Genomic DNA, 27,355 nt, shown 5'->3' on the forward strand with positions numbered 1-27,355 from the left:
TGCTCTTTGAAAGAAATACCAGAAGCTTAATATACCTTTATAACCCAAAACTTTAAAACATTTTGAAAACATTAATGGGGCTACATCATTATTCAGCTGTTGACAAAGGAAAAAAAGATCAAAGTGTCAGCTTTGGGTAAGCGTAACTCAACCAAATCGGAACTCAGTGATGCCATTGATTCTCTAGCCAGCGGAAAAGCCCCTGGGAAGGACAGCATTACCCCTGAAATAATCAAGAGTGCCAAGCCTGCTATACTCTCAGCACGCCATGAACTGCTTTGCCTGTGCTGGGACGAGGGAGCAGTACCTCAGGACATGCGCGATGCCAATATCACCACCCTCTATAAACACAAAGGTGACCGCGGCGACTGCAACAACTACCGTGGAATCTCCCTGCTCAGCATAGTGGGGAAAGTCTTTGCTCGAGTCGCTTTAAACAGGCTCCAGAAGCTGACCGAGCAAGTCTACCCTGAGGCACAGTGTGGCTTTCGTGCAGAGAGATCGACCATTGACATGCTGTTCTCCCCTCGTCAGATACAGGAAAAATGCCGCAAACAACAGATGCCCCTCTATGTTGCTTTCATTGATCTCACCAAAGCCTTTGACCTAGTCAGCAGACGTGGTCTCTTCAGACTAGAAAAGATCAGATGTCCACCAAAGCTACTAAGTATCATCACCTCTTTCCATGACAATATGAAAGGCACAATTCAGCATAGCAGCACCTCATCAGACCCCTTTCCTATCCTGAGTGGCGTGAAACAGGGCTGTGTTCTCGCACCCACACTGTTTGGGATTTTCTTCTCCCTGCTGCTCTCACATGCGCTCAAGTCTTCAGAAGAAGGAATTTTCCTCCACACAAGATCAGGGGGCAGGTTGTTCAACCTTGCCTGTCTAAGAGCGAAACCAAAGTACGGAAAGTCCTCATCAGGGAACTCCTCTTTGCTGACGATGCTGTATGAGCATCTCACACTGAAGAGTGTCTGCGGAGACCCATCGACAGCTTTGCGGCTGCCTGCAACTAATTTGGCCTAACCATCGACCTCAAGAAAACGAACATCATGGGACAGGACGTCAGAAATGCTCCATCCATCAATATCGGCAACCACGCTCTGGAAGTGGTTCAAGAGTTCACCTATCTAGGCTCAACTATCACCAGTAACCTGTTTCTCGATGCAGAAATCAACAAGCGCATGGGAAAGGCTTCCACTGCTATGTCCAGACTGGCCAAGAGAGTGTGGGAAAATGGCGCACTGACACGGAACACAAAAGTCCGAGTGTATCAAGCCTGTGTCCTCAGTACCTTGCTCTACGGCAGCGAGGCCTGGACAACATATGTCAGCCAAGAGCGACGTCTCAATTCATTCCATCTTCGCTGCCTCCGTAGAATCCTTGGCATCAGGTGGCAGGACCGTATCTCCAACACAGAAGTCCTCGAGCTGGCCAACATCCCCAGCTTATACACCCTACTGAACCAGCGGCGCTTGAGATGGCTTGGCCATGTGAGCCGCATGGAAGATGGTAGGATCCCCAAGGACACATTGTACAGCGAGCTCGCCACTGGTATCAGACCCACCGGCCGTCCATGTCTCCGCTTTAAAGACGTCTGCAAAAGCGACATGAAGTCCTGTGACATTGATCACAAGTCGTGGGAGTCAGTTGCCAGTGATCGCCAGAGCTGGCGGGCAGCCATAAAGGCGGGGCTAAAGTGTGGCGAGTCGAAGAGACTTAGCAGTTGGCAGGAAAAAGACAGAAGCGCAAGGGGAGAGCCAACTGTGTAACAGCCCCGACAAACAATTTTTTTGCAGCACCTGTGGAAGAGTCTGTCACTCCAATATTGGCCATTTATAGCCACTCCAGGCACTGCTCCACAAACCACTAACCACCTCCAGGCGCTTACCCATTGTCTCTCGAGACAAGGAGGCCAAAGAAGAACTTCAGAGAGTGTAAAAGTCTCATAACAAATTTGAAGTCAAGCCGATGAGCAAGAATTTTTTAAAAAACAGCACTTAAGAAAACTAAGTACTATAGTCATTGAAGGATTCACATCACGTGTAATCAGAGTCATTGTCTCACTGCATACTGTACATCCCAGTCAGAAATTCCCACTCCCCACTACCCCCACCGAGTTTGTAGCTTTTAGCTTTTCATTTAGGACATAATGTGCATTTGTAGCTGATTTGAAATGAATTGCAGCATCCAGAGTTGAGCAAACTAAAAATTCACAAATGCAGTGGATAAACATGGAAATAATAAAAACAAAAATCAATCTCTGGAACAGTACACAAAAGGGAATGAAATAAAGATTTCACATTCGTCATGTGGAGAAATGGAATATGGAGCAGAATCAACACCATAGCTCTGGAACACGCATTGTGCAAACAGCACGCTGCCATCGCAGCCTTTCCTAGGAAGCTGTCAAATTACTTTTCCAGCAGGTGATCAAATACAAGGAAGATCTATAATTTGCTTTGAGCATCTGAAAAATTTTCCAAGGTACTCAGAATGCATCAATTACAGCTTTTATCATCTCTCCACTACTGCAATCCCTTCAGTTAGTCTGCAATTAAGCTGGATAGAAACTCAGCTCAATTTTAAATAGCTGCAAGAAACAGTGCTTTCAGTTCAAATAGAACTTCTTCATTTTCAGATTTCTGAATGGATTTTTCACAACATGCACTGATGAGTTGACTAGTTAATTGGATTAATTTTGATTACCTTAACCAATGGACTGCACACAGAGTGGTCCAGATCAATAAAAATTCACACTGTTGTTTATATATTAATGGTTTACGCAAAGCCATCACCATCTAAAATAATGTACAGAGATTTTTTGAGATGCTCCCTAAAGTGCTACTTGTGGTGCTATTTAATGGTCATTCTGATGGAAGCTTACTACTGAGACTGGGGCTGCGGAGAAGAAAGAAAGAGGGTCGATGGGGCAGCAGCTGTGCCACCTGCTTTCCAAACAGTGAAAAAAAGGAAGAAGCAGCACCCCATGTCCCTGCTGTCCCACGGTTTATCTTTCCTAGGCTCTTTGCTTGTGCTTTTTTAACAAAAGATATAGTTCCCCCAATGGCTTAATGGGGGGGAAAGAGAGAGAACCCGGATTCCTGCTCTTGACACTCATCCAATGAACTAAAAGGTGCAAATGTGAGGATGCCAGGTAGGGGCAGGATCAGACTGGGATAGGATGTACTACATAGTTGAACACCTTGTAAACATTCAATGAACGGCCTCACACATGACAAACAGTCACTTGAGTCAGGTGCTAGAGAGTGACCAATGCCTGTGGAACAGTATTTCGGGGAGAAGCAAAGTAAAAGGAGCAAACTGGCAAATAGGTATCACAAGGGTTGTTTGGTGCTTTAATTGGAAGGGGAGGTTGTAAAAATCCTTACATCAGCAATTGTACACAGCCTCTCCAGATTAATAAAAATACAAAATCAAAACCAGAACCAGTGACATCCTGTTGAATTTAATATACAGTATAAACAGGATATGATAAATGACCTATTACTGCCAGTATGGGATTTCACAAGGATCTCAGGAAGATTGCTTGAATTTCCATTTCTTTAACTGACCAAAAAGGGATCATTTCAGATCAAAATGAAAAGGGAGTACAAAAAAAAAAATCAGTTATTGGAATCAAAAACACACACTATGGACAGTAAACAGCACTGCGGAAGAGGGGCAGCAGTAGCTGCTGAAGGGTGGGGTAGCACACGCAGGTTTCGACTAATGCTGTCTGCCATTGTAAAGAGGATGTGGAGATTGGAGCATTGGGGGAGTGCCAGGTGAGTAGTAGGAAGTTTCCCCATGAGGAGGGAAGGAGAGGACAGAACAGACAATAAAAAGTTGAAATTACATGCTGTAAGGATCAGTAATCTTTGTCTTAAAGGGAAGTTTTTTTTATATAAACAAAAGCTCAGCATTTGAACTTTATAGGAAACAGGCTGCAAAAGGACAATATCTGAATGGTGCCAGAGATTTTCAGTATTCAAATGTTAAAGGATGGCCAAAGTTGGATTGCTTGTTATATAAAAATTAACAGAAACCTCAAAGTACACAAGCAGAAACACTCAGTGGCTCATTGTTACACATATTTGTGGAAGAATTGAAAAACACTACAGAATTTTGCTCTGAGTTTAGACCCATTGGGAAAGTTGTACATACACAACTGGTTTATTCTTCCGTCCCCACTCCATCTCTACAAAAGCAAAGTTGCAAGAGTGACAAGACCCTTGAATATAGGGAACATGAAAAAACACTCTGTTAACATAATAAGACACAACACAATTAGACCAATGAATCCAGTCATGTTTATTCATGTAGATTTGCAATGTGTGCGCAACTAAAACATTCCGCATTATCAGGGCTGGAAAGCCCATTTCTGTAAATTGCCATTCCAGCATTGGGATGGGAGAAAGAATAAGATGTACAATTACTGATACGATATTGGAAAATAGTTCAGTGTGTTGAGAGATGCAATGCTTGAGGTTAAAAGGCGAACAAGTTGGATGCTTGCCAACATCAAATTGATTTTCCACTATTACTCAAGTACATTACTCGAACATCACGTTTACAGGGGGCTTAAGATTGAGATTCTTCATTGCCAGTATTTTTTATAAAAAAACAAACATTTTCAAAAAAAAATCCCTGTATTTTGCAACTAAATTTTCAGCCAAACCTGATTTCCCAATCAGTTTAATTTCTCAAACGTTGCGCATGTCTGGAAGATTTTGGTTCCATTTGCCTCTCTTGGCTGTACTTAAAGATGCAGGATTCAAATTTTCTTTCATTACTTCTGGGACACCAAAAGATACTTAAGTATATGTCCAGCCCCAATAAAAGTACTCAAATACCTAAAAATTATATAACAACCAAAAACCAAAGTGACCAAGTGTGCAAGAGCTTTTTTCAGTGTTTTGTTTTGCAACAGTCAAGTTCTTCCACTCCCTTTTTCACTGATTTAAACTTGAACTTCAATGTTTTAAAACTGGAAATGAAGAGGAGTTAGCTGCAGATGGTGTGACCCTTCTCTCTTGTTGAAAAAAAGACATTTCAGTTATTTGTGCAAGCTAAATATTTCCCAAACCACACACAAGGTAACAAATTGGTTCTCAGCAGATTGTAGCTCCTGTTCTGTGGTTTCTTAACAGTAGTGGATGCTATATGTTGTACACAAATTCACAGTAGAAAGTTTACAGCATTGGAATATCACCAATTGAAATAAAAATTGAATTTGCAAAAATGACTAGAACCAAAGGATTCTTCCAGCTTTGTGACATGTTGTTATCTAGTGAATAAACAAATTAAACTTGTATTACTGGAGTTCACTGTAACCTATTACACCAAGTAATGGAAAATAAGATATGTTTAAGTATAAGTCCCACTCCTTTCACGAGGGAAAAGCATGCATGTTCCTGAGTAAAAGACAATCAGAAAGACTGATTGCTGGAGACATATTTACTGCTTTGCAGAATTTTACACAATTTAATCCAACCTCCCTTACTCCTGCTGTCATCCAACCACTGTGGAGAACCTGACAGCTCTGCCCATTTTCCATATTTGGCACGCAATCATTTGCACCAAGTTTAAGACAACACCCTGCATCTCATGACCCATCATATGCTGCTATACACAGCACACAATCAGACCCATTTGTCTGCGTCACCCTCTTTACAAAAAGAAAAAATGCTTAAGTATGAATTATACAATGTGGAAAAGAATTTTCAGAAGAAGACACAATGGAGAATGGGAGGCAGGGGGTGGGGGCGAGTGGGGGGAGATAGTTGTTGGGTGGCTCACCTCTGTGTCTGAGAGACGCACCACCAGGCCCAGGCCCATCCTCCAATGACGTACTGCTTCTGATCTGATCCACAGCAGCCACCTGGAACAGAAGGAAGAAACACCTAATTACAAAACTGAACCATTTTTAAAATGAATCTTGGAACTGGTGTCGTATGGAACAGAGTCAATGCTTGACTAGTTAAGGACTGCAATAATTACAATTGTACACAAAGGTGGCAATATTCAGTGACAAGATTTGGGGGTCAGTCCTCATCACAGGACTGGGGCCGTTGGGTCGAGCTAGTGTGCCCCTGTAGAAATCAGATAGGCTACAGCAGCCTCTCTCTTTAGCAGTCAGCCCTGAGCTTGTTGCAATGGGACTTGCAGTGAATATTATGGGCCCACAGGAAAGGGTCCCAAATCACCAGGTGTCTTCCCAGCTGTATTTTCTTTTTATTTTTTATTTTGAGATACAGCACTGAAACAGGCCCTTCGGCCCACCAAGAACCACCCATTTATACTAACCCTACAGTAATCCCATATCCCCTACCACCTACCTACACTAGGGGCAATTTACAACGGCCAATTTACCTATCACCTGCAAGTCTTTGGCTGTGGGAGGAAACCGGAGCACCCAGCGAAAACCCACGCGGTCACAGGGAGAACTTGCAAATTCCGCACAGGCAGTACCCAGAATTGAACCCGGGTCCCTGGAGCTGTGAGGCTGCGGTGCTAACCACTGCGCCACTGTGCCGCCCAAATGTATGTACAGTCTGTGAATTATTTGCTGACTTTTAATCAGCTGATATTCTAATTTCCATCGCTCACATCATTGGCTGAGCCTTCAGTTGCCAAGGCCCCAAGCTCTGGAATTCCCTCCCTAAACCTCTCCGCTTCTCTCTCCTCTAATTGGCTCTTTACAGCCAAGCTTTTGGGCACCTGTCCTAATATCTCTATGTGCTCGCTGTCAAATTTTTTCTGATAACGCCCCCATGAAGAGGCTTCAGATGTTTTACAATGTTGAAAGCGCTATATAAATACAAGTTGTTAAATTATTTGTTCTGGAGATGTGGGAGTCTCTGGCAAGACCACATTTACTGATCGCCACTAATTGCCTGAGATGGTGGTGAGCTTTCCCCTAGCCCTTTTGCACAGTCCTTGTGGTGTTGGTAGTAGGGGTCACGGTCGAGGGAAGTGCTGAAGTAGTAACCTTGGGGAGCTGCTGCAGCATATCCTGTAGATTGTAGCAGTCAAGGAGCACTGACAATAATAGAGCTTGATGACAGAGGCACCAATCAAGTGAACAGTTTTCCTTCTGTGGAGCATACAATGTCTGTAATACTTCCCCAACACCATTCATGAACTCCTGAGATGGTTTTGTAGCTTGGGAAGGTTGAACAATATAAAACCAACTCAGTTAAGTAATACTCAGCCAAAGGCATGTGAATGGCATTCAGATAAAAAAAAAACTTTTGTAATTTAGAAATGTTCAGTACTGACATTCCAGCAAACTCGTGCTCGGATTCTTGTTTAAGTGAAATTCATTATTGCACAACACATCAGTCTATACATGATTTCCTAAAAACTATTACGCACAGAGTTTATTCTTGGCATTGTTCCTTGTGGATGGTGCAATAGTTGACTGTTGAAGCATTACTGTACAGTGCCATGGAGCAAAGGGACACAGATTCACCGCTCCAGATCACTTATTTTAAAATTTGTTCTTGGAATGTGGGCACCGCTGGCTAGGCCAGCACTTATTGCCCATCTCTAACTGTACTTGAAATGAGTGGCTTGTTGGCCATTTCAACGGGCATTTAAGAGTCAACCACATTGCTGTAGGTCTGGAGTAGACCAGACCAGGGAAGGACAGCAGATTTCCTTCCCTAAAGGACATTAGTGAACCAGATGGGTTTTTACAACAATTGATAATGGCTTCATGGCCATCATTAGACTCGCTTTTTAATTCCAGATTTATTAATTGAATTCAAATTTCGTCATCTGCCGTGGTGGGATTCGAACCCATGGCCCCAGAGCATTAGCCTGGGTTTCTGGATTACTAGTCCAGTGACATTACCACTACGCCACCGCCTCCTGAGCTACTACGCAGGTAAGTACTTCTCCAAAGACAGAGCTGCATGAAGGAGGGTAAACAAATGAGGATTCGTCATTAAGTCGCTCTCAAAAACTTTCTGCTGGGCAGCATATGACGATTTAGCCAACCGAACCTCCAGGAGACAGGGAGTGTGCTGCTTAAAGAAAATAACTAGGTGGGGGGGAGAGAAAGAGTAAAAAGAAAGAGAGAAAACAGAAAGAGAGAGAGAGAGAGAGAGAGGGCGAGAGAGAGAAGAGAGAGCGAGAGAGAGAAGAGAGAGCGAGAGAGAGAAGAGAGAGAAGAGAGAGAGAGAGAAGAGAGAGAGAGAGAAGAGAGAAGAGAGAGAAGAGAGAGAGAGAGAAAAGAGAGAGCGAGAGAGAGAGAGGAGAGAGAAAAGAGAGAAAGCAAGAAACAAGAGAGAGAAGAAAAACAAAGAACAGTACAGCACAGGAACAGGCCATTCGGCCCTCCAAGCCTGCGCTGATCTTGATGCCTGTCTAAACTAAAACCTTCTGCACTTCCGGGGTCCGTACCCCTCTATTCCCATCCTATTCATGTATTTGTCAAGATGACTCTTAATCGTCGCTATCGTACCTGCTTCCACCACCCCCCCGGCAGCAAATTCCAGGCACTCACCATCCTCTGTGTAAAGAACTTGCCTCGCACATCCCCTCTAAACTTTGCCCCTCGCACCTTAAACCTATGTTCCCTAGTAACTGACTCTTCCACCCTGGGAAAAAGCTTCTGACTTTCCACTCTGTGCATGCCGCTCATAACTTTGTAAACTTCTATCATGTCACCCCTCCACCTCCGTCGTTCCAGTGAAAACAATCAGAGTTTATCCAACCTCTCCTCATAGCTAATACCCTCCAGACCAGGCAACATCCTGGTAAACCTCTTCTGTACCCCTCCAAAGCCTCCACGTCCTTCTGGTAGTGTGGCGACCAGAATTGTATGCAATATTCCAATTGTAGCCTAACTAAGGTTCTGTACAGCTGCAGCATGACTTGCCAATTTTGAAACTCTATGCCCTGACCGATGAAGGCAAGCATGCCATATGCATTCTTGACTACCTTATCCACCTACGTTGCCACTTTCAGTGACCTGTGGACCTGTACGCCCAGATCTCTCTGCCTGTCAATACTCCTAAGGGTTCTGCCATTTACTGTATACTTCCCACCTGCATTAGACCTTCCAAAATGCATTACCTCACATTTGTCCGGATTAAACTCCATCTGCCATTTCTCCGCCCAAGTCCCCAACCAATCTATATCCTGCTGTATCCTCTGACAATCCTCATCACTATCCGCAACTCTGCCAACCTTTGTGTCGTCCGCAAACTTACTAATCAGACCAGCTACATTTTCCTCCAAATCATTTACATAGACTACAAACAGCAAAGGTCCCAGCACTGATCCCTGTGGAACACCACTAGTCACAGCCCTCCATTCAGAAAAGCACCCTTCAACTACTACCCTCTGTCTTCTATGACTGAGCCAGTTCTGTATCCATCTTGCCAGCTCACCTCTGATCCCGTGTGACTTCACCTTTTGTACCAGTCTGCCATGAGGGACCTTGTCAAAGGCTTTACTGAAGTCAATGTAGACAACATCCACTGCCCTTACTTCATCAATCATCTTCATCACTGCCTCAAAAAACTCAATCAGGTTAGTGAGACACGACCTCCCCTTCACAAAACCATGCTGTCTCTCGCTAGTAAGTCCATTTGTTTCCAAGTGGGAGTAAATCCTGTCCTGAAGAATCTTCTCTAATAATTTCCCTACCACTGATGTTAAGGCTCACCGGCCTATAATTTCCTGGATTATCCTTGCTACCCTTCTTAAACAAAGGAACAACATTGGCTATTCTCCAGTCCTCTGGGACCTCACCTGTCACCAATGAGGATACAAAGATTTCTGTCAAGGCCCCAGCAATTTCTACCCTTGCCTCCCTCAGTATTCTGGGGTAGATTCCATCAGGCCCTGGGGACTTATCTACCTTAATGCTTTGCAAGACGCCCAACACCTCCTCCTTTTTGATAATGAGATGACTGAGACTATCTACACTCCCTTCCCTCGGCTCATCATCCACTAAGTCCTTCTCTTTGGTGAATACTGATGCAAAGTACTCATTTAGTACCTCATCCATTTCCTCTGGCTCCACGCATAGATTCCCTCCTCTGTTCTTGAGTGGGCCAACCCTTTCCCTGGCTACTCTATAGCTCTTTAGATGCGTATAAAAAGCCTTGGGATTCTCCTCAATCCTGTTTGCCAATGACTTTTCATGACCCCTTTTAGCCCTCCTGACTCTTGGCTTAAGTTCCTTCCTACTTTCTTTATATTCCTCAAGAGCTTTGTCTGTTCCCAGCCTTCTAGCCCTTACGTTTGCTTCCTTTTTCTTTCTGACTAGGCTCACAATATCGCTCGTTATCCAAGGTTTCTGAAACTTGCCAAACTTATCCTTCATCCTCACAGGAACCTGCCGGTCCTGGAGGATTCTAATCAACTGACGTTTGAAAGACTTCTCCATGTCAGATGTTGATTTACCCTCAAACAGCCGCCCCCAATCTTAATTCTTCAGTTCCTGCCTAATATTGTTATAATTAGCCTTCCCCCAATTTAGCACCTTCATCCGAGGACTACTCTTATCATTATCCACAAGTACCTTAAAACTTATGGAATTATGGTCACTGTTCCCGAAATAGTCCCCTACTGAAACTTCAACCACTTGGCCGGGCTCGTTCCCCAGTACCAGGTCCAGTACGGCCCCTTCCCCAGTTGGACTATCTACATATTGTTTCAAGAAGCCCTCCTGGATGCTCCTTACAAATTCTGCCCCATCCAAGCCCCTAGCACTAAGTGAATCCCAGTCAATATAGAGGAAGTTAAAATCACCCACCACAACAACCCTGTTACCTTTACATCTTTCCAAAATCTGTCTACATATCTGTTCCTCTACCTCCCACTGGCTGTTGGGAGGCCTGTAGTAAACGCTCAACATTGTGACTGCACCCTTCCTATTCCTGAGCTCTACCCATAAAGCCTCGCTGCATGATCCCGCCGAGGTGTCCTCCCGCAGTACAGCTGTGATATTCTCCATAACCAGTAATGCAACTCCCCCACCCATCCCTTTTACATCCCCCTCTATCCCGCCTGAAGCATCGAAATAATGGAACATTTAGCTGCCAATCCTCTCCCTCCCTCAACCAAGTCCCTGCAATAGCAACAACATCATAGTTCTAAGTACTAATCCAAGCTCTAAGTTCATCTGCCTTACCGGTTATACTTCTCGGAGGATTTATCAGTACTAGTAAGGTTTTATTAATAGTTCTAAGGTGTTTTAGTATTAGTTACTTTTTTTTAGCGGTAGCAAAGGGTCAACTAATAAATAAAGGAATGGCAGGGTTGCTTCAACCTCGAGAGTGCACCACCTGTGTTATGTGGGAGCTCCAGGATGCTTTCTGTATCGTGGATAACCATTTCTTGCCAACTGAAGCAGCTTGAGCTCCGGGTTTTGAAGCTGCATTTCGCAACACTGCAGTGCATCCATGAGGATGAGAGCGACAGTGATAGCACATTTATAGATGCGGTCACCCACAGTTTAAGATTATGCAGGGAGAGAGAGAATGGGTGACCACCAGGCAGTCAAAAAGAAACATGCAGGTAGTGCAGGAGACCCCTGATTGCATCTCACTCTCCAAAAGGTATTCAGTTCTGAATGCTGATGAGAGTAATGGTTCATCTGGAGAGTGCAGCCGCAGCCAAGTCCATGGCACCACGGGTGGTTCAGCCGCACAGCTGGGTCCAGGGAAGACTGGAAGATCCATAGAGATAGGTGATTCAATAGTCAGGGGAACAGACAGGCGTTTCTGTGGCCACAGACGTGAATCCAGGATGGTGTGTTGCCTCTCTGGTGCCAGGGTCAATGATGTCACTGAGCAGCTACAAAGCATCCTGAAGGGGGAGGATGAACAGCCAGCAGTTGTGGTCCACATCGGAACCAACAACATAGGTAGAGAGAGGGATGTAGTCCTGCAGTCGGAATTCAGAATTTAGGGAGTAAGGTAAGAAATTAGCAAGCAGGACCTCAAAGGTATTAATATCCAAATTACTCCCAGTGCCACGTGCGAGTACAGGAATACAAGGACAAGACAGATGAGTGCGTGGCTGGAAAGATAGTGCAGGAGGGAGGGCTTTAGATTCTTGGGACATTGGGACCGGCTGTGGGGCCTGTACAGGCCGGACGGGTTACAGCTAAACAGAGCTGGGACTGAGTTCCTTGCAGGACATTTTGCTAGTGCTGTTGGAGGGTTTTTTAAAAATTCATTCATGGGATGTGGGCGACGCTGGCCAGGCCAGCATTTATTGCCCATCCCTAAGTGCCCTTAAGGTGGTGGTGGTGAGCTACCTTCTTGAACCGCTGCAGTCCATGTGGGGTAGGTATACCCACTGTACTGTTAGGAAGGGAGTTCCAGGATTTTGACCCAGAGACAGTGAAGGAACGGTGATATAGTTCCAAGTCAGGATGGTGTGTGAGTTGGAGGAGAACTTGCAGATGGTGGTGTTCCCATGTATTTGCTGCCCTTGTCCTTCTCGTTGGTAGAGGTCGTGGGTTTGGAAGGTGCTCTCTAAGGGGCCTTGGTGCATTGCTGCAGTGTATCTTGTAGATGGTACACACTGCTGCCACTGTGCGTTGGTGGTGGAGGGAGTGAATATTTGTAGATGGGCTGCCAATCAATCAGGCTGCTTTGTTCTGGATGGTGTCGAGCTTCTTGAGTGTTGTTGGAGCTGCACCCATCCAGGCAAGTGAGGAGTATTCCATCATGCTCCTGACTTGCGCCTTGTAGATGGTGGACAGGCTTTGGGGAGTCAGGAGGTGAATTACTCGCCTCAGGATTCCTAGCCTCTGACCTGCTCTTGTAGCCACGGTATTAAGATGACCACTCCAGTTCAGTCTCTGGTCAATGGTAGCCCCTAGGATGTTGATAGTGGGTGATTCAGCAATGGTAATGCTGCTGAATGTCAAGGGGAGATGGTTAGATTCTCTCTTGTTGGAGATAGTCATTGCCTGGCACTTGTGTGGCACAAATGTTACTTGCCACTTATCAGCCCAAGCCTGGATATTGTCCAGGTCTTGCTGCATTTCTACACGGACTGCTTCAGTATCTGAGGAGTCACGAATGGTGCTGAACATTGTGCAATCATCAGCGAACATCCCCACTTCTGACCTTATGATGGAAGGAAGGTCATTGATGAAGCAGCTGAAGATGGATGGGCCTAGGACACGACCCTGAGGTACTCCTGCAGTGATGTCCTGGAGCTCAGATGATTGACCTCCAACAACCACAACCATCTTCCTTTGTGCTAGGTATGACTCCAGCCAGCGGAGGGTTTTCCCCGATTCCCATTGACCTCAGTTTTGCTAGGGCTCCTTGATGCCATACTCGGTCAAATGCTGTCTTGATGTCAAGGGCAGTCACTCTCACCTCACCTCTGGAGTTCAGCTCTTTTGTCCATGTTTGAACCAAGGCTGTAATGAGGTCAGGAGCTGAGTGGCCCTGGCGGAACCCAAACTGAGCGTCACTCATCAGGTTATTGCTAAGCAAGTGCCACTTGATGGTACTGTTGATGACTCCTTCCATCACTTGACTGATGATTGAGAGTAGACTGATGGGGCGGTAATTGGCCGGGTTGGACTTGTCCTGCTTTGTGTGCACAGGACATACCTGGGCAATTTTCCACATTGCAGGGTAGATGCCAGTGTTGTAGCTGTACTGGAACAGCTTGGCTAGGGGCGCGGCAAGTTCTGGAGCACAGGTCTTCAGTACCATTGCCGGAATATTGTCAGGGCCCATAGATTTTGCAGTATCCAGTGCCTTCAGTTGTTTCTTGATATCACATGGAGTGAATCGAATTGGCTGATGTCTGGCATCTGTGATGCTGGGGACTTCAGGATGAGGCCGAGATGGATCATCAACTCGGCACTTCTGGCTGAAGATTGTTGCAAATGCTTCAGCCTTATCTTTTGCACTGATGTGCTGGGCTCCCCCATCATCGAGGATGGGGATATTTGTGGAGCCACCTCCTCCAGTTACTTGTTTAATTGTCCACCACCATTCATGGCTGGATGTGGCAGGACTGCCGAGCTTAGATCTGATCCGTTGGTTATGGGATCACTTAGCTCTATCGCATGCTGCTTACGCAGTTTGGTACACAGACAATCCTGTGTTGTAGCTTCAGCAGGTTGACACCTCATTTTGAGGTATGCCTGGTGCTGCTCCTGGCATGCCATCCTGCACTCTTCATTGAACCTGGGTTGGTCTCCTGGCTTGATGGTAATGGTAGAGTGGGGGATATGCCGGGCCATGAGGTTACAGATTGTGGTTGAGTACAATTCTGCTGCTGCTGATGGCCCACAGTGCCTCATGGATGCCCAGTTTTGCATTGCTAGATCTGTTCGAAATCTATCCCATTTAGCACGGTGATAGTGCCACACAACACGATGGACGGTATCCTCAACGTGAAGGCGGGACTTCGTCTCGACAAGGACTGTGCGGTGGTCACTCCTACCACTACAGTCACGGACAGAAGTATCTGCGGCAGACTGGTGAGGACGAGGTCAAGTATGTTTTTCCCTCGTGTTGTTCCCCCATCACCTGCCGCAGACCCAGTCCAGCAGTTATGTCCTTTAGGACTCAGCCAGCAGTGGTGCTACCAAGCCACTCTTGGCGATGGACACTGAAGTCGCCCACCCAGAGTAGAGAAAGCGCGAGAGAGAGAGGAAGAGGGAGGGGGGGGGAGAAAGGAGAGAGAGAGAAAGAGGGGGGGGGAGAAAGGAGAGAGAGAGAAAGAGGGGGGGGAGAAAGGAGAGAGAGAGAAAGAGGGGGGGGGAGAAAGGAGAGAGAGAGAAAGAGGGGGGGGGAGAAAGGAGAGAGAGAGAAAGAGGGGGGGGGAGAAAGGAGAGAGAGAGAAAGAGGGGGGGGGAGAAAGGAGAGAGAGAGAAAGAGGGGGGGGGAGAAAGGAGAGAGAGAGAAAGAGGGGGGGGGAGAAAGGAAAGAGAGAGAAAGAGGGGGGGGGGGAGAAAGGAGAGAGAGAGAAAGAGGGGGGGGGGAGAAAGGAGAGAGAGAGAAAGAGGGGGGGGGAGAAAGGAGAGAGAGAGAAAGAGGGGGGGGGAGAAAGGAGAGAGAGAGAGAGAAAGAGGGGGGGGGAGGAAAGGAGAGAGAGAGAGAGAAAGAGGGGGGGGGAGGAAAGGAGAGAGAGAGAGAGAAAGAGGGGGGGGGAGGAAAGGAGAGAGAGAGAGAGAAAGAGGGGGGGGGAGAAAGGAGAGAGAGAGAAAGAGGGGGGGGGGGAGAAAGGAGAGAGAGAGAAAGAGGGGGGGGGGGAGAAAGGAGAGAGAGAGAAAGAGGGGGGGGGGAGAAAGGAGAGAGAGAGAAAGAGGGGGGGGGAGAAAGGAGAGAGAGAGAAAGAGGGGGGGGAGAGAAAGGAGAGAGAGAGAAAGAGGGGGGGGAGAGAAAGGAGAGAGAGAGAAAGAGGGGGGGGAGAAAGGAGAGAGAGGGAAAGAGGGGGGGGGAAGAAAGGAGAGAGAGAGAAAGAGGGGGGGGAGAAAGGAGAGAGAGAAAGAGGGGGGGGAGAAAGGAGAGAGAGAAAGAGGGGGGGGAGAAAGGAGAGAGAGAAAGGGGGGGGGAGAAAGGAGAGAGAGAAAGAGGGGGGGAGAAAGGAGAGAGAGAAAGAGGGGGGGAGAAAGGAGAGAGAGAAAGAGGGGGGGGAGAAAGGAGAGAGAGAAAGAGGGGGGGGAGAAAGGAGAGAGAGAAAGAGGGGGGGGAGAAAGGAGAGAGAGAAAGAGGGGGGGGAGAAAGGAGAGAGAGAAAGAGGGGGGGGAGAAAGGAGAGAGAGAAAGAGGGGGGGGAGAAAGGAGAGGGGGGGGAGAAAGGAGAGAGAGAAAGAGGGGGGGGAGAAAGGAGAGGGGGGGGAGAAAGGAGAGAGAGAAAGAGGGGGGGGGAGAAAGGAGAGAGAGAAAGAGAGGGGGGGAGAAAGGAGAGAGAGAGGGGGGGAGAAAGGAGAGAGAGAGGGGGGGGAGAAAGGAGAGAGAGAGGGGGGGGAGAAAGGAGAGAGAGAGGGGGGGGAGAAAGGAGAGAGAGAGGGGGGGGAGAAAGGAGAGAGAGAGGGGGGGGAGAAAGGAGAGAGAGAGGGGGGGAGAAAGGAGAGAGAGAAAGAGGGGGGGGAGAAAGGAGAGGGGGGGGAGAAAGGAGAGAGAGAGAAAGAGGGGGGGGAGAAAGGAGAGGGGGGGGAGAAAGGAGAGAGAGAAAGAGGGGGGGGGAGAAAGGAGAGAGAGAAAGAGAGGGGGGGAGAAAGGAGAGAGAGGGGGGGGGAGAAAGGAGAGAGAGAGGGGGGGGAGAAAGGAGAGAGAGGGGGGGGGGAGAAAGGAGAGAGAGGGGGGGGGGGAGAAAGGAGAGAGGGGGGGGAGAAAGGAGAGAAAGAGGGGGGGGAGAAAGGAGAGGGGGGGGAGAAAGGAGAGAGAGAAAGAGGGGGGGGAGAAAGGAGAGGGGGGGGAGAAAGGAGAGAGAGAAAGAGGGGGGGGGAGAAAGGAGAGGGGGGGGAGAAAGGAGAGAGAGAAAGAGGGGGGGGGAGAAAGGAGAGAGAGAAAGAGAGGGGGGGAGAAAGGAGAGAGAGAGGGGGGGGAGAAAGGAGAGAGAGGGGGGGGGGAGAAAGGAGAGAGAGGGGGGGGGGAGAAAGGAGAGAGAGGGGGGGGGGAGAAAGGAGAGAGAGGGGGGGGGAGAAAGGAGAGAGAGGGGGGGGAGAAAGGAGAGAGAGGGGGGGGGGAGAAAGGAGAGAGAGGGGGGGGGGAGAAAGGAGAGAGAGGGGGGGGGGAGAAAGGAGAGAGAGAGGGGGGGGGAGAAAGGAGAGAGAGAGGGGGGGGGAGAAAGGAGAGGGGGGGGGAGAAAGGAGAGAGGGGGGGGGAGAAAGGAGAGAGGGGGGGGGGAGAAAGGAGAGAGGGGGGGGGGGAGAAAGGAGAGAGAGGGGGGGGGGAGAAAGGAGAGAGAGAGGGGGGGGGGAGAAAGGAGAGAGAGAGGGGGGGGAGAAAGGAGAGAGAGAGGGGGGGGAGAAAGGAGAGAGAGAGGGGGGAGAAAGGAGAGAGAGAGGGGGGAGAAAGGAGAGAGAGAGGGGGGGAGAAAGGAGAGAGAGAGAGGGGGGGAGAAAGGAGAGAGAGAGGGGGGGAGAAAGGAGAGAGAGGGGGGGGGAGAAAGGAGAGAGGGGGGGGGGAGAAAGGAGAGAGAGAGGGGGGGGGAGAAAGGAGAGAGAGAGGGGGGGAGAAAGGAGAGAGAGAGGGGGGGGAGAAAGGAGAGAGAGAGGGGGGGGAGAAAGGAGAGAGAGAGGGGGGGGAGAAAGGAGAGAGAGAGGGGGGGGAGAAAGGAGAGAGAGGGGGGGGGGAGAAAGGAGAGAGAGGGGGGGGGGAGAAAGGAGAGAGAGAGGGGGGGGAGAAAGGAGAGAGAGAGGGGGGGAGAAAGGAGAGAGAGAGGGGGGGGAGAAAGGAGAGAGAGAGGGGGGGGAGAAAGGAGAGAGAGAGGGGGGGGAGAAAGGAGAGAGAGAGGGGGGGGAGAAAGGAGAGAGAGAGGGGGGGGAGAAAGGAGAGAGAGAGGGGGGGGAGAAAGGAGAGAGAGAGGGGGGGGAGAAAGGAGAGAGAGAGGGGGGGGAGAAAGGAGAGAGAGAGGGGGGGGAGAAAGGAGAGAGAGAGGGGGGGGGAGAAAGGAGAGAGAGAGGGGGGGGGGAGAAAGGAGAGAGAGAGGGGGGGGAGAAAGGAGAGAGAGAGGGGGGGGAGAAAGGAGAGAGAGGGGGGGGGAGAAAGGAGAGAGAGGGGGGGGGGGAGAAAGGAGAGAGAGGGGGGGGGGGGGAGAAAGGAGAGAGAGGGGGGGGGAGAAAGGAGAGAGAGAGGGGGGGAGAAAGGAGAGAGAGGGGGGGGGGAGAAAGGAGAGAGAGAGGGGGGGGAGAATGGAGAGAGAGAGGGGGGGGAGAAAGGAGAGAGAGGGGGGGGAGAAAGGAGAGAGAGAGGGGGGGGAGAAAGGAGAGAGAGAGGGGGGGGAGAAAGGAGAGAGAGAGGGGGGGAGAAAGGAGAGAGAGGGGGGGGGAGAAAGGAGAGAGAGAGAGGGGGGAGAAAGGAGAGAGAGAGGGGGGAGAAAGGAGAGAGAGAGGGGGGAGAAAGGAGAGAGAGAGGGGGGAGAAAGGAGAGAGAGAGGGGGGAGAAAGGAGAGAGAGAGGGGGGAGAAAGGAGAGAGAGAGGGGGGAGAAAGGAGAGAGAGAGGGGGGAGAAAGGAGAGAGAGAGGGGGGAGAAAGGAGAGAGAGAGGGGGGAGAAAGGAGAGAGAGAGGGGGGGAGAAAGGAGAGAAGGAGGGGGGGAGAAAGGAGAGAGAGAGGGGGGAGAAAGGAGAGAGAGAGGGGGAGAAAGGAGAGAGAGAGGGGGAGAAAGGGAGGGGGAGAAAGGAGAGAGAGAGAGAAAAAAAGAGGGGGAAAAAAAAAAAGAGGCATGTAACATCATGCTCATGCTGCAGCTTCCTGCAGATTGTGAGTCGGAAGGTAAGTAAAGGGAACGTTCCGGTGGTCAGGCCGGGTTCAGGTCAGGTCAGGTCGGGTCGGGCTCGGGTCGGACATGGGAAAAAATGGAGGGACTCAGGCCGGGTCGGGTTTTTTATCGTGACCGGAGCAGGCCTCTGGTCTGGTTCGGTCTCTGACAGTGACGGGGAGAGAGATGGAGTGATGAAGTGGCTAGCGAACCAAGTTTGTGGTGGGGGCCGAAGACCATGGCTTTGATCTTCCCAATATTTAGTTGGGAGGAAATCTCTGCTCATCCAGTACTGGATGTCAGCGAAGCAATCTGACAAATCAAAGATAGTGGAGGGGTTGAGAGAGGTGGTGGTGAAGTAGAGCTGGGTGTCGTCAGCGTAATGTGGAAACTGACACAGAAATACAAAGGAAGAGCAACACGGAGATTTGGCCCAACCAATCCGTGCTGACATTTTCCACAAGCAAACAGTTCTCTTCACATTTATTAGACAGAAGAGAGAAGAACTCTTTTTCCACATTCAACACTGTAACCCTTCAACTTGAACTTACAGATTTTATATATCTGGGGGAAACACAGATGACAGGCTGGTTTGTCAGCAGTGATGAACTGTCTTAATTGCAAAACATGCAACTGGTGTTTTTACTACAATTACAAAATGTACATTTGACACTTTAGTTCAGAGTATAGGACAGAAGGTGATGAACAAAGCACTCAAGGTCAGGCTCAAAATCCCTAACATTTCAGGGTAAAAAACAAAGATGTTTAATGTGGACATTTGCAGACAGATTTCATAGCTATTCGGATTATTGGGGAACACTGCTTTTGCTGTGCATCGGTATTAGCTCTTAACTAATGGGATTCACTTAGCTTCAATAATCCAACTACGTACTATTGATTGCAGTTAAGCAAAGTTCTTTTATGCAAAACCTCACTCAAACATATTTTGTGCTTTTCAAACAAATGGCCTGTAGTACATGGCACAAACCTACAACACAGCTCACTGCACAGCACTCACTACTCACACAGACAGTGAACTGATTCCTGTTGCCTACTGTTAAGTCTGCAAATTGAGAAATCCATTCCAGGCAAAGAAAGTGCAACAGGACAATCCAACTTGGTGAATCTCCACAAGGCTTTCATGTCAAGTTTGTAATTACACCAAAACATGGTGGAAAAGACAAAAGACAGATAAAGGATTTTCAAAAGGATTTAGATCATTATGGAATTGAGTGAACAAACTACAAATTAAACAGCTTGTATTTATGCAGCACCTTTAACATAGTAAAAACATCCCAAGACCCTTTACAGGAGTGTAATCAAACCACATAAGGAGACATTAGAACAGGTGACCAAAAGTTTGTTCAAAGTGGTAGTTTTGAGATTAAAAGGAGGATTCCTTCTTGAACACTCTAAATTTATTTTTAAAAACAGAGACAGCACGTCAAAAATATTTAATTGCCTGTGAAATGTTTTAACATGTCCTGAGGTCACGAAAGATACTATAAAAATGCAAGCTCATTCATATATTTTAGCCAAGTTTATAGTCACACCTCATAATATCTCTTCGTTGGCTCAGAGTATACAATTATTTTTCTTACATCTCCACAAATGAAGTTGAACTGTTTTTTCTATATCAAAAGACCTGCATAAATGCAACTTGCTGCAGTATTTTAAGTACCTCTATAAAGTCAGATTCCATCTGCTACCAGATATATTTAACAGGAGCTCAAGCTCTTCTGTACAGAGGCGCTGGTTAGGGGGAAAGGGAGCAAAAGCTCTCAAATTAAACATTAGGTAAGCCCGGACTATCACTTCAAATTACAGCCAAAGTACTTTTGAAGTATAACCACCAATGTAATGCAAGAAGTGTGGCAGTCAATGTGTACACTGCAAGATCCCACAAACAGCAATGCAAAAATGACCAGATAATCTGTTTTAAGTGATTTTGGATGAGGGATAAATATTGGTTGGGAGAACTTCCTTGCTCTTCTTTGTAATAGTGGATCTTCAACAAATACGCAAGAGCTGTTTGTTAAACATCTGCTTAATGTCGCGTCTATAAGACCGTACCTCCCACAATGCACCAATCTTGACACTTTGTGGGGGAGATGATGGTGTAGTGGTAATGTCAGCGAGCGAGCAATTCAGAAGCCCAGGCTAATGCCCTGGGGACATGGGTTCAAATCCCAACATGGCAGTTAGTAGAATTTAAATTGAATTAATCAATCAAATCTGGAATTGAAAGCTAGTCACAGTAATGGTGCCATGAAACGATGATCAATTGTCATAAAAATCCATCTGATTCACTAATGTCCTTTAGGGAAGGAAATCTGCCGTCCTTACCTGGTCTGGCCTACATGTGACTCAACACCCACAGCAATGTGATTGACTCTTAACTGCCCTCTGAAATGGCCTAGCAAGTCACCCAGTTGTCAAGGGCAATTAGGGAGGGACACTGACCCGAAACGTTAACTCTGCTTCTCTTTCCACAGATGCTGCCAGACCTGCTGAGTGATTCCAGCATTTCTTGTTTTTATTCCTTATTCAGATGCAGGCTGAATCTACAATTCTGCTATCAGAATAGGGATCTGGTTTTGTAAATGTGGGCAGCTTGGTCTCGGTGGGTGGACCAGTTTAATATAGAGCAGCACAGACATCAAACACACAGGAGCAGCTCCCCATTAAAAGAGCAAAGTGGGCGATTAGACAAATATAATTTCCCCAAACTAGACTTAGTTTAACCGTGTGGGTAATTGTGGCCTTATGTACGGTGGCTTTTCCTAGTCTTCAACTTCTATACTTACACAATTTCTATTACTAGAATATTCAAATGGAGAATTTCTCCTCCACATGTGCAAACTACAAGAGTTCATAGACATGAAACCCATGAGCTTGTTGCAAAACTAAATAATCCAATCCATTAGCATCGCCCAAGCACTACCTCTTGCAGATAAGTCAGTCCATTTGTGTACCTTGTCAGTAACATTCCCTTCAACAAAGCCAATCTGTTACTGAAGATTATCCCACTCCCAATAATTCTCTTAGTTAAGTACTGTCATCAGTCACACATCTCCTACTCACCACCTTTGCTCTCTCATCAATGCTTCTGCCTGCGTGACCAGATTCCTTAATTCCTATAATTGTGCCAAAGCTGAGTGCATTCCTTGCAAAACGTGAGTATTTATTTTTTTAAGTAAACACAAGTCAAAATCAGGTTCTACTACACACAGTATACCTCTACAGATTCCGGAGCAATACTAACCAGCCACTTCAACATTATTTAGCAGAATTGCTCTATAAAGCATACAACTCTACAAGCAAGATGATGAAACAGCTAAAAATAGCAGAGAACACTGACAATATAATTTAACATCCAAAACAAGAGTGTTGTGAGCGGAGATGGGAGTGAGGGAAAGGAACGCAACAAAAAAATTAAAGGGCTGGTTTGTAACAACCCACAATAACAATCAGTACTTTAGTACAGAAAAATAGTTGAGTGTGTAAACCGAGGAACCAAATATCCATTTTCATTTTCTAAAAAAAAACCCTAAATGATGTAAATGCCAAACTGATTCAGACCCATCTCAGCACTAAAATTGGATTCCAGGAAAATGTGCAGATGAACAGATACCCAGTCTTGAATATCTAACCATAAGGCCACTCGTCATGAAGATGCTTCCATTGTTTATATTTTTGAGGACTTGTGTGTAAAAGACTGGAAATACCTGAGGAGATGCTGGACTTTTTTTTTTAAAAAAGGTTCATTGGAAGGACACTTAGGACTTTGTTTAAAAACAAACACTTACTGGTAGTCACGTGTCTTAAGCTAAATAAACAACAGGAACCTTGCTGGCTATTGGAGTCGTTTATGGCTCAGGAGTTTTTGCTTTTATTTTTGGATTCGACTTGAATCCATGTTGCTATTGAAAAGAAAAGAAAAAGACTTACATTTTCTAGCACTTTTCATGACCACTGAGCTTCTCAAAATGCTTTACAGCCAATGAAGTACTTTTGACATGTCGTCACTGTTGTGAGGCCTGGACAACGTATGCCAGCCAAGAGCGACGTCTCAATTCATTCCATCTTCGCTGCCTTCGGAGAATACTTGGCATCAGGTGGCAGGACTATATCTCCAACACAGAAGTCCTTGAAGCGGCCAACATCCCCAGCTTATACACACTACTGAGTCAGCGGCGCTTGAGATGGCTTGGCCATGTGAGCCGCATGGAAGATGGCAGGATCCCCAAAGACACATTGTACAGCGAGCTCGCCACTGGTATCAGACCCACCGGCCGTCCATGTCTCCGTTATAAAGACGTCTGCAAACGCGACATGAAATCGTGTGACATTGATCACAAGTCGTGGGAGTCAGTTGCCAGCATTCGCCAGAGCTGGCGGGCAGCCATAAAGACAGGGCTAAATTGTGGCGAGTCGAAGAGACTTAGTAGTTGGCAGGAAAAAAGACAGAGGCGCAAGGGGAGAGCCAACTGTGCAACAGCCCCAACAAACAAATTTCTCTGCAGCACCTGTGGAAGAGCCTGTCACTCCAGAATTGGCCTTTATAGCCACTCCAGGCGCTGCTTCACAAACCACTGACCACCTCCAGGCGCGTATCCATTGTCTCTCGAGATAAGGAGGCCCAAAAGAAAAGACTGTTGTAATGTAGGAAACACAGCAGCCAATTTACACACAGCAAGCTCCCACAAAACAGCAATGTGATAACGACCAGTTAATCTGTTTTTGTGATTTTGACTGAGGTATAAACATTGGCCAGAACACCTGGGAGAACTTCCCTCCTCTTCTTCAAAATAATGCCATAAGATCTTTTACATCCATCTGAGCAGGAAGATGGGGCCTCAGTTTAACGTTCCCTCTAAAAGACAGCACATCTGACAGTGCAGTGCTCCCTTAGTACTGCACAGGAGTGGCAGCCTTGAATTGTTTTGTGCTTGAGTCCTGGAGCGGGACTTGAACCCAGAACCTTGTGATTCACAGGAAAGAGCGTGACCAAATGATCCGTAGATGACACTTCGATATATATTTGACATATTGACACCAGTCACCTATTTTTAAAGCTTCAGGTTTTGTTCACGTGTTTGAAGCAAATTTGCAATTCGGCATGTGAAGGAAGCTTATCTGGGGAAATTACGGGTGTGCTGTCGTGATTTTCTATCCTTTTGAATTAATAATTAATCAACACTGGCCAAACCAGCTGACCTCTAAAGGGACTAAGAGACAGACTGGTGCATTAATATGAACAAAAAATTACTGTTAAGTGCTCCACTGGCTTTTGATTACTGTAGATGGACTTTCTTTTTTAAAAGTACAATCTTGTCCTTTTTAGATTTCACAGTGTCATTGAGATTTATAAGAAGATTTAAAAGGTATACTGCAACATGACAAGACAACCAAAGTTATTTCAGAGCCAACCAGTATTAGTGAAACGTTAGGAATGAGATTCATCAGAAAAGCAAATAATGATTGCATATCCATCTGAACACACGGGACTGAGCTTTTTTTGAGGACAATACACTAAACTAGGTCACATTTTTATACAGCAACAAATTACATCTATATAGTGCCTTTAGAGTAGAAAAAAGTCCAAAGGACCTTCACAAAAAGGTAATCAGAAAAAATAGACACTGAGCTAAATGATATTAGATGGGCTAACTAAAAACCTTCATGTAGAGCACCCTTAAAATAATGAAACGTCACAAGGCGTTTCATAGGAGTGTTATTAAACAAAATGTGACAACAAGCCGCATAAGGAGACATTTGACAGATGAAGTAAAGTTTGATCAAAGAGGTAAGTTTTAAGGAGTGTCCTAAAAGGAGGAGAGGCAAGTGGAAAGGTTTAGGGAGGAAATTCCAGAGCCAATGTTGAGTCAAAGGGATTGGAGGATGCATAAGTGGTCAGTGTTAGAGAAACAAAGACTTCTCGGAAGGTGGCTGGAGGAGATTAGACATACAGATAGGCAAGGCCATGAAAGATTTAAGTACAAGAATAAGAATTCTTATCAAGAGGTGTTGAGAGGCCAGGAGACAATGTAGACCAGCGAGCACAGGGGTGATAGATGAGAGGGATTTGGTGCAAGTTGGCATATGAGTAACAGTGTTTAAGAGCTGAAATTTATGGAGAGTGGAGGCACAAGGCTGGTGGGGAGAGCACTGCAATAGTCAAATCTGAAGGCAACAAAAGTATGGGTGAGAGTTTCAGCAGCAAATGGCTAAGACAGAAATGAAAACTCGTAATCTGGAAGTAGACAGTCTTTATAATGTAGTCGAAAGCTCTGCACTGGGTCAAATTGGACGCCAAGACTGCAAACAGCCTGTTCAACCAGAGACTGTGGAGGGGAGGATGGAATCAACAGCAAGGATGATGGAGCATCCCATCTAGTTGACAGACACCACTCAGATGTCATGGATGTGCCAATGGGAGAAGACCTAATCCTGGAGCAGAGGTATCACTACGTACATTGCATTGGAAGTCTGATGAGGCAGATAAACGAGATGCCTTGCGTGCCAGGTGCACGGCGGCCAGATCTCACAGCCACAAATTCAAGCAGTCAGAGCAGATGTGCTGCCATCGCTTTCGATCGGTGACTGCGTTATCCCAGGTGTCAGGGTTAATACTGCAAGATTTCAAGGTGGCTTCCCGTGTTCCCTTATAGCATTCCATCAGCTCACCTCTGCTGCGATATTCAAACTGCTGCTCACTGGAGATGGTGGTTTGGGAATTCCATAATCAGCTGTGTGAATGACATGTCCAAACCAGCACAAGCAGACCATTTTGAACAGGGCCTCAATTCCAGTTAACAGCAGCACTCGAGGAAATCAGAGCGAAGCACCCTATTCTGCCATTCGATGCTAGCAATGCATTGTGGATAGCGCAGGTGCAAATGATCAAGTAATTAGATGTCCATGACTGAGCTATATATTATGGTGAGGACAAAATATTTCATGACTTTTGTTGGCAGACTAACTCCTCCTTCCAACCTGAGTCTCCGCTCGATGATTGGCAAAGGTGCAGCTGATTATGGTAGCATCCAAGAGGACGCTACCCAGGTTATAGAATTTGTCTGTGATTTTAAGTGGTACATTATTGATTGTAATCAGAGGGGATGTGACTGGATGACCAGACATGGGCTGGACCACGACTTCAGTGATGAGGGTTTGTGGTGGGGACCAAAGACAATAGCTTCAATCTTCCCAAAGCAATAAGTGATACTTGACAAAGTCAACATCCCTTCTTCTACAAGAGCAGGTCACCCAGTAAGAGAGTGCAACTCACAGGCCTCCTTTGACAGCATTTTCCAAACCCGTAACCTATACCACCTCGAAGGACAAGGGCAGCAGACACATAGGAACACCACCACCTGCAAGTTCCCCTCCAGGTCACACACCATGCTGACTTGGAACTACATCACTGTTCCTTCACTGTCGCTGGGTCAAAATCCTGGAATTCCTTTCCTAACAGCACAGTGGTTGTACCTACACCACATAAACTGCAAGTGGCTCAAGGCAGCGGTTCACCACCACCTTCTCAAGGGCAATTAGGGGTGGGCAAAAAATGCTGGCCTGGCCAGCAATGCCCACATTCCATGAAAGAATAAAAAAAAATATTGCTTTGTAGCAATGGGCATTATTGAAGTGTGATGGGAAAAGTCTAGCATCATTTCAAAGACACAATCCATATAAACTGATCTGTTTAGATTGTGGAGTAAATTACAGCCTGCAAAATACACAGCAGTTATAATTTTAATTTCACATGTTCATTAAAATAATGAACTTCAGTGGTTCCAGCTGCATTACTTCTCGGTAGTTAGGGATCCAGAACTCGGGGTAATGCGGGCAATTTGAGGTGATAAACCAACACACACTGAAGTATATTCGTTCAAAGACATGTGCTTCCTAAAGCTTATCAAAACTAATATGCCAAACAGATCTACTAAAACAAATCAACAAAAAGTCCAAATAAAACATGAATCTAGAACTTGCACAAAATTCAGAATTATATGATTGCATTTAATGAGCACTCCAGAATTTTGAAAATTCCCAGGATATTGTGCAGTTTTAGCATGTTCGAAGTTACAGAAACAACAAACTGGTCAAATAACAGGCTGCCCTGAGCAAGCCACAAGGAACACGCATTTAATTCAGCGGCTCAGCACATGACATCCTGAGGTGCATTTTGCATTCACTTCGCTTTCATGTCCCTTTAACAGCAACAACAACTTGCCTTTATATAGCACCTTTCATGTAGTAAAATGTCCCAAGGCGCTTCACAGAAACAAAATTTGACACTGAGCCGCATAAGGAGTTATTAAAGTAAACGTCGTCAATGAAGTAAGTTTAAAGGTGCGTCTAAAAGAAAGAAAGAGCGTTACAAAGACAGAGAGGTTTGGGGAGGGAATTCCAGAGCTGAGGGCCCAGGCAGCTGAACGCAGGGCCGCCAATAGTGGAGCAACTAAAATCAGGGATGCACACAAGGCCAGAATTGGTGGAGTGCTGATCTATGAGGGTTGTAGGGCTGGAGGAGATTAGAGAAAGGGAGGGATGAGGCCACGGAGGGATTTGAAAACAAGATGAGAAGTTCAAAAATCGAGGTGTTGCTTAACCAGGAGGTCAGTTGTAAAGGAGAACTGTGCCCATATTTTCCCAAACAAAAAAAAAACTATAGCTTAGAGCACCAGCAGGTGACGCCTCCAGCACTGGTTCATCAGAGAAGCATTACTTAAAAACAAAACATTTGAGAAATAAATTCAGGTGTTGAGCAATTGTACAAGAATTGCAACAGATGCAAGAGCTTAGCCCAGGTCAACACCCATTCTAATTGTTAACACGCCCCCTTGGTATGGAGAAGGCTTCATCATCCAGAATACACGGTGATGGAATCACAAGCATGAACCCATG

At 46.6% G+C, this 27,355-nt stretch overlaps 1 protein-coding gene across 2 annotated transcripts in view; it reads right to left on the reverse strand.

The window, feature by feature from the left end:
- The window catches only part of LOC137346836 (flotillin-2-like), a 122,350-nt gene that overhangs the window by 67,234 nt on the left and 27,761 nt on the right, over positions 1-27,355 (reverse strand). For both annotated transcript variants that reach the window (XM_068010756.1, XM_068010757.1), the window contains exon 2: positions 5,809-5,890. In XM_068010756.1, the coding sequence (XP_067866857.1) occupies positions 5,809-5,890 (82 nt within the window). The remainder of the gene's footprint in view (positions 1-5,808; positions 5,891-27,355) is intronic.

This window comes from Heterodontus francisci, chromosome 30 (genome assembly GCF_036365525.1).
Source record: "Heterodontus francisci isolate sHetFra1 chromosome 30, sHetFra1.hap1, whole genome shotgun sequence".
NCBI classification, from domain to species: Eukaryota; Metazoa; Chordata; class Chondrichthyes; order Heterodontiformes; family Heterodontidae; genus Heterodontus; species Heterodontus francisci.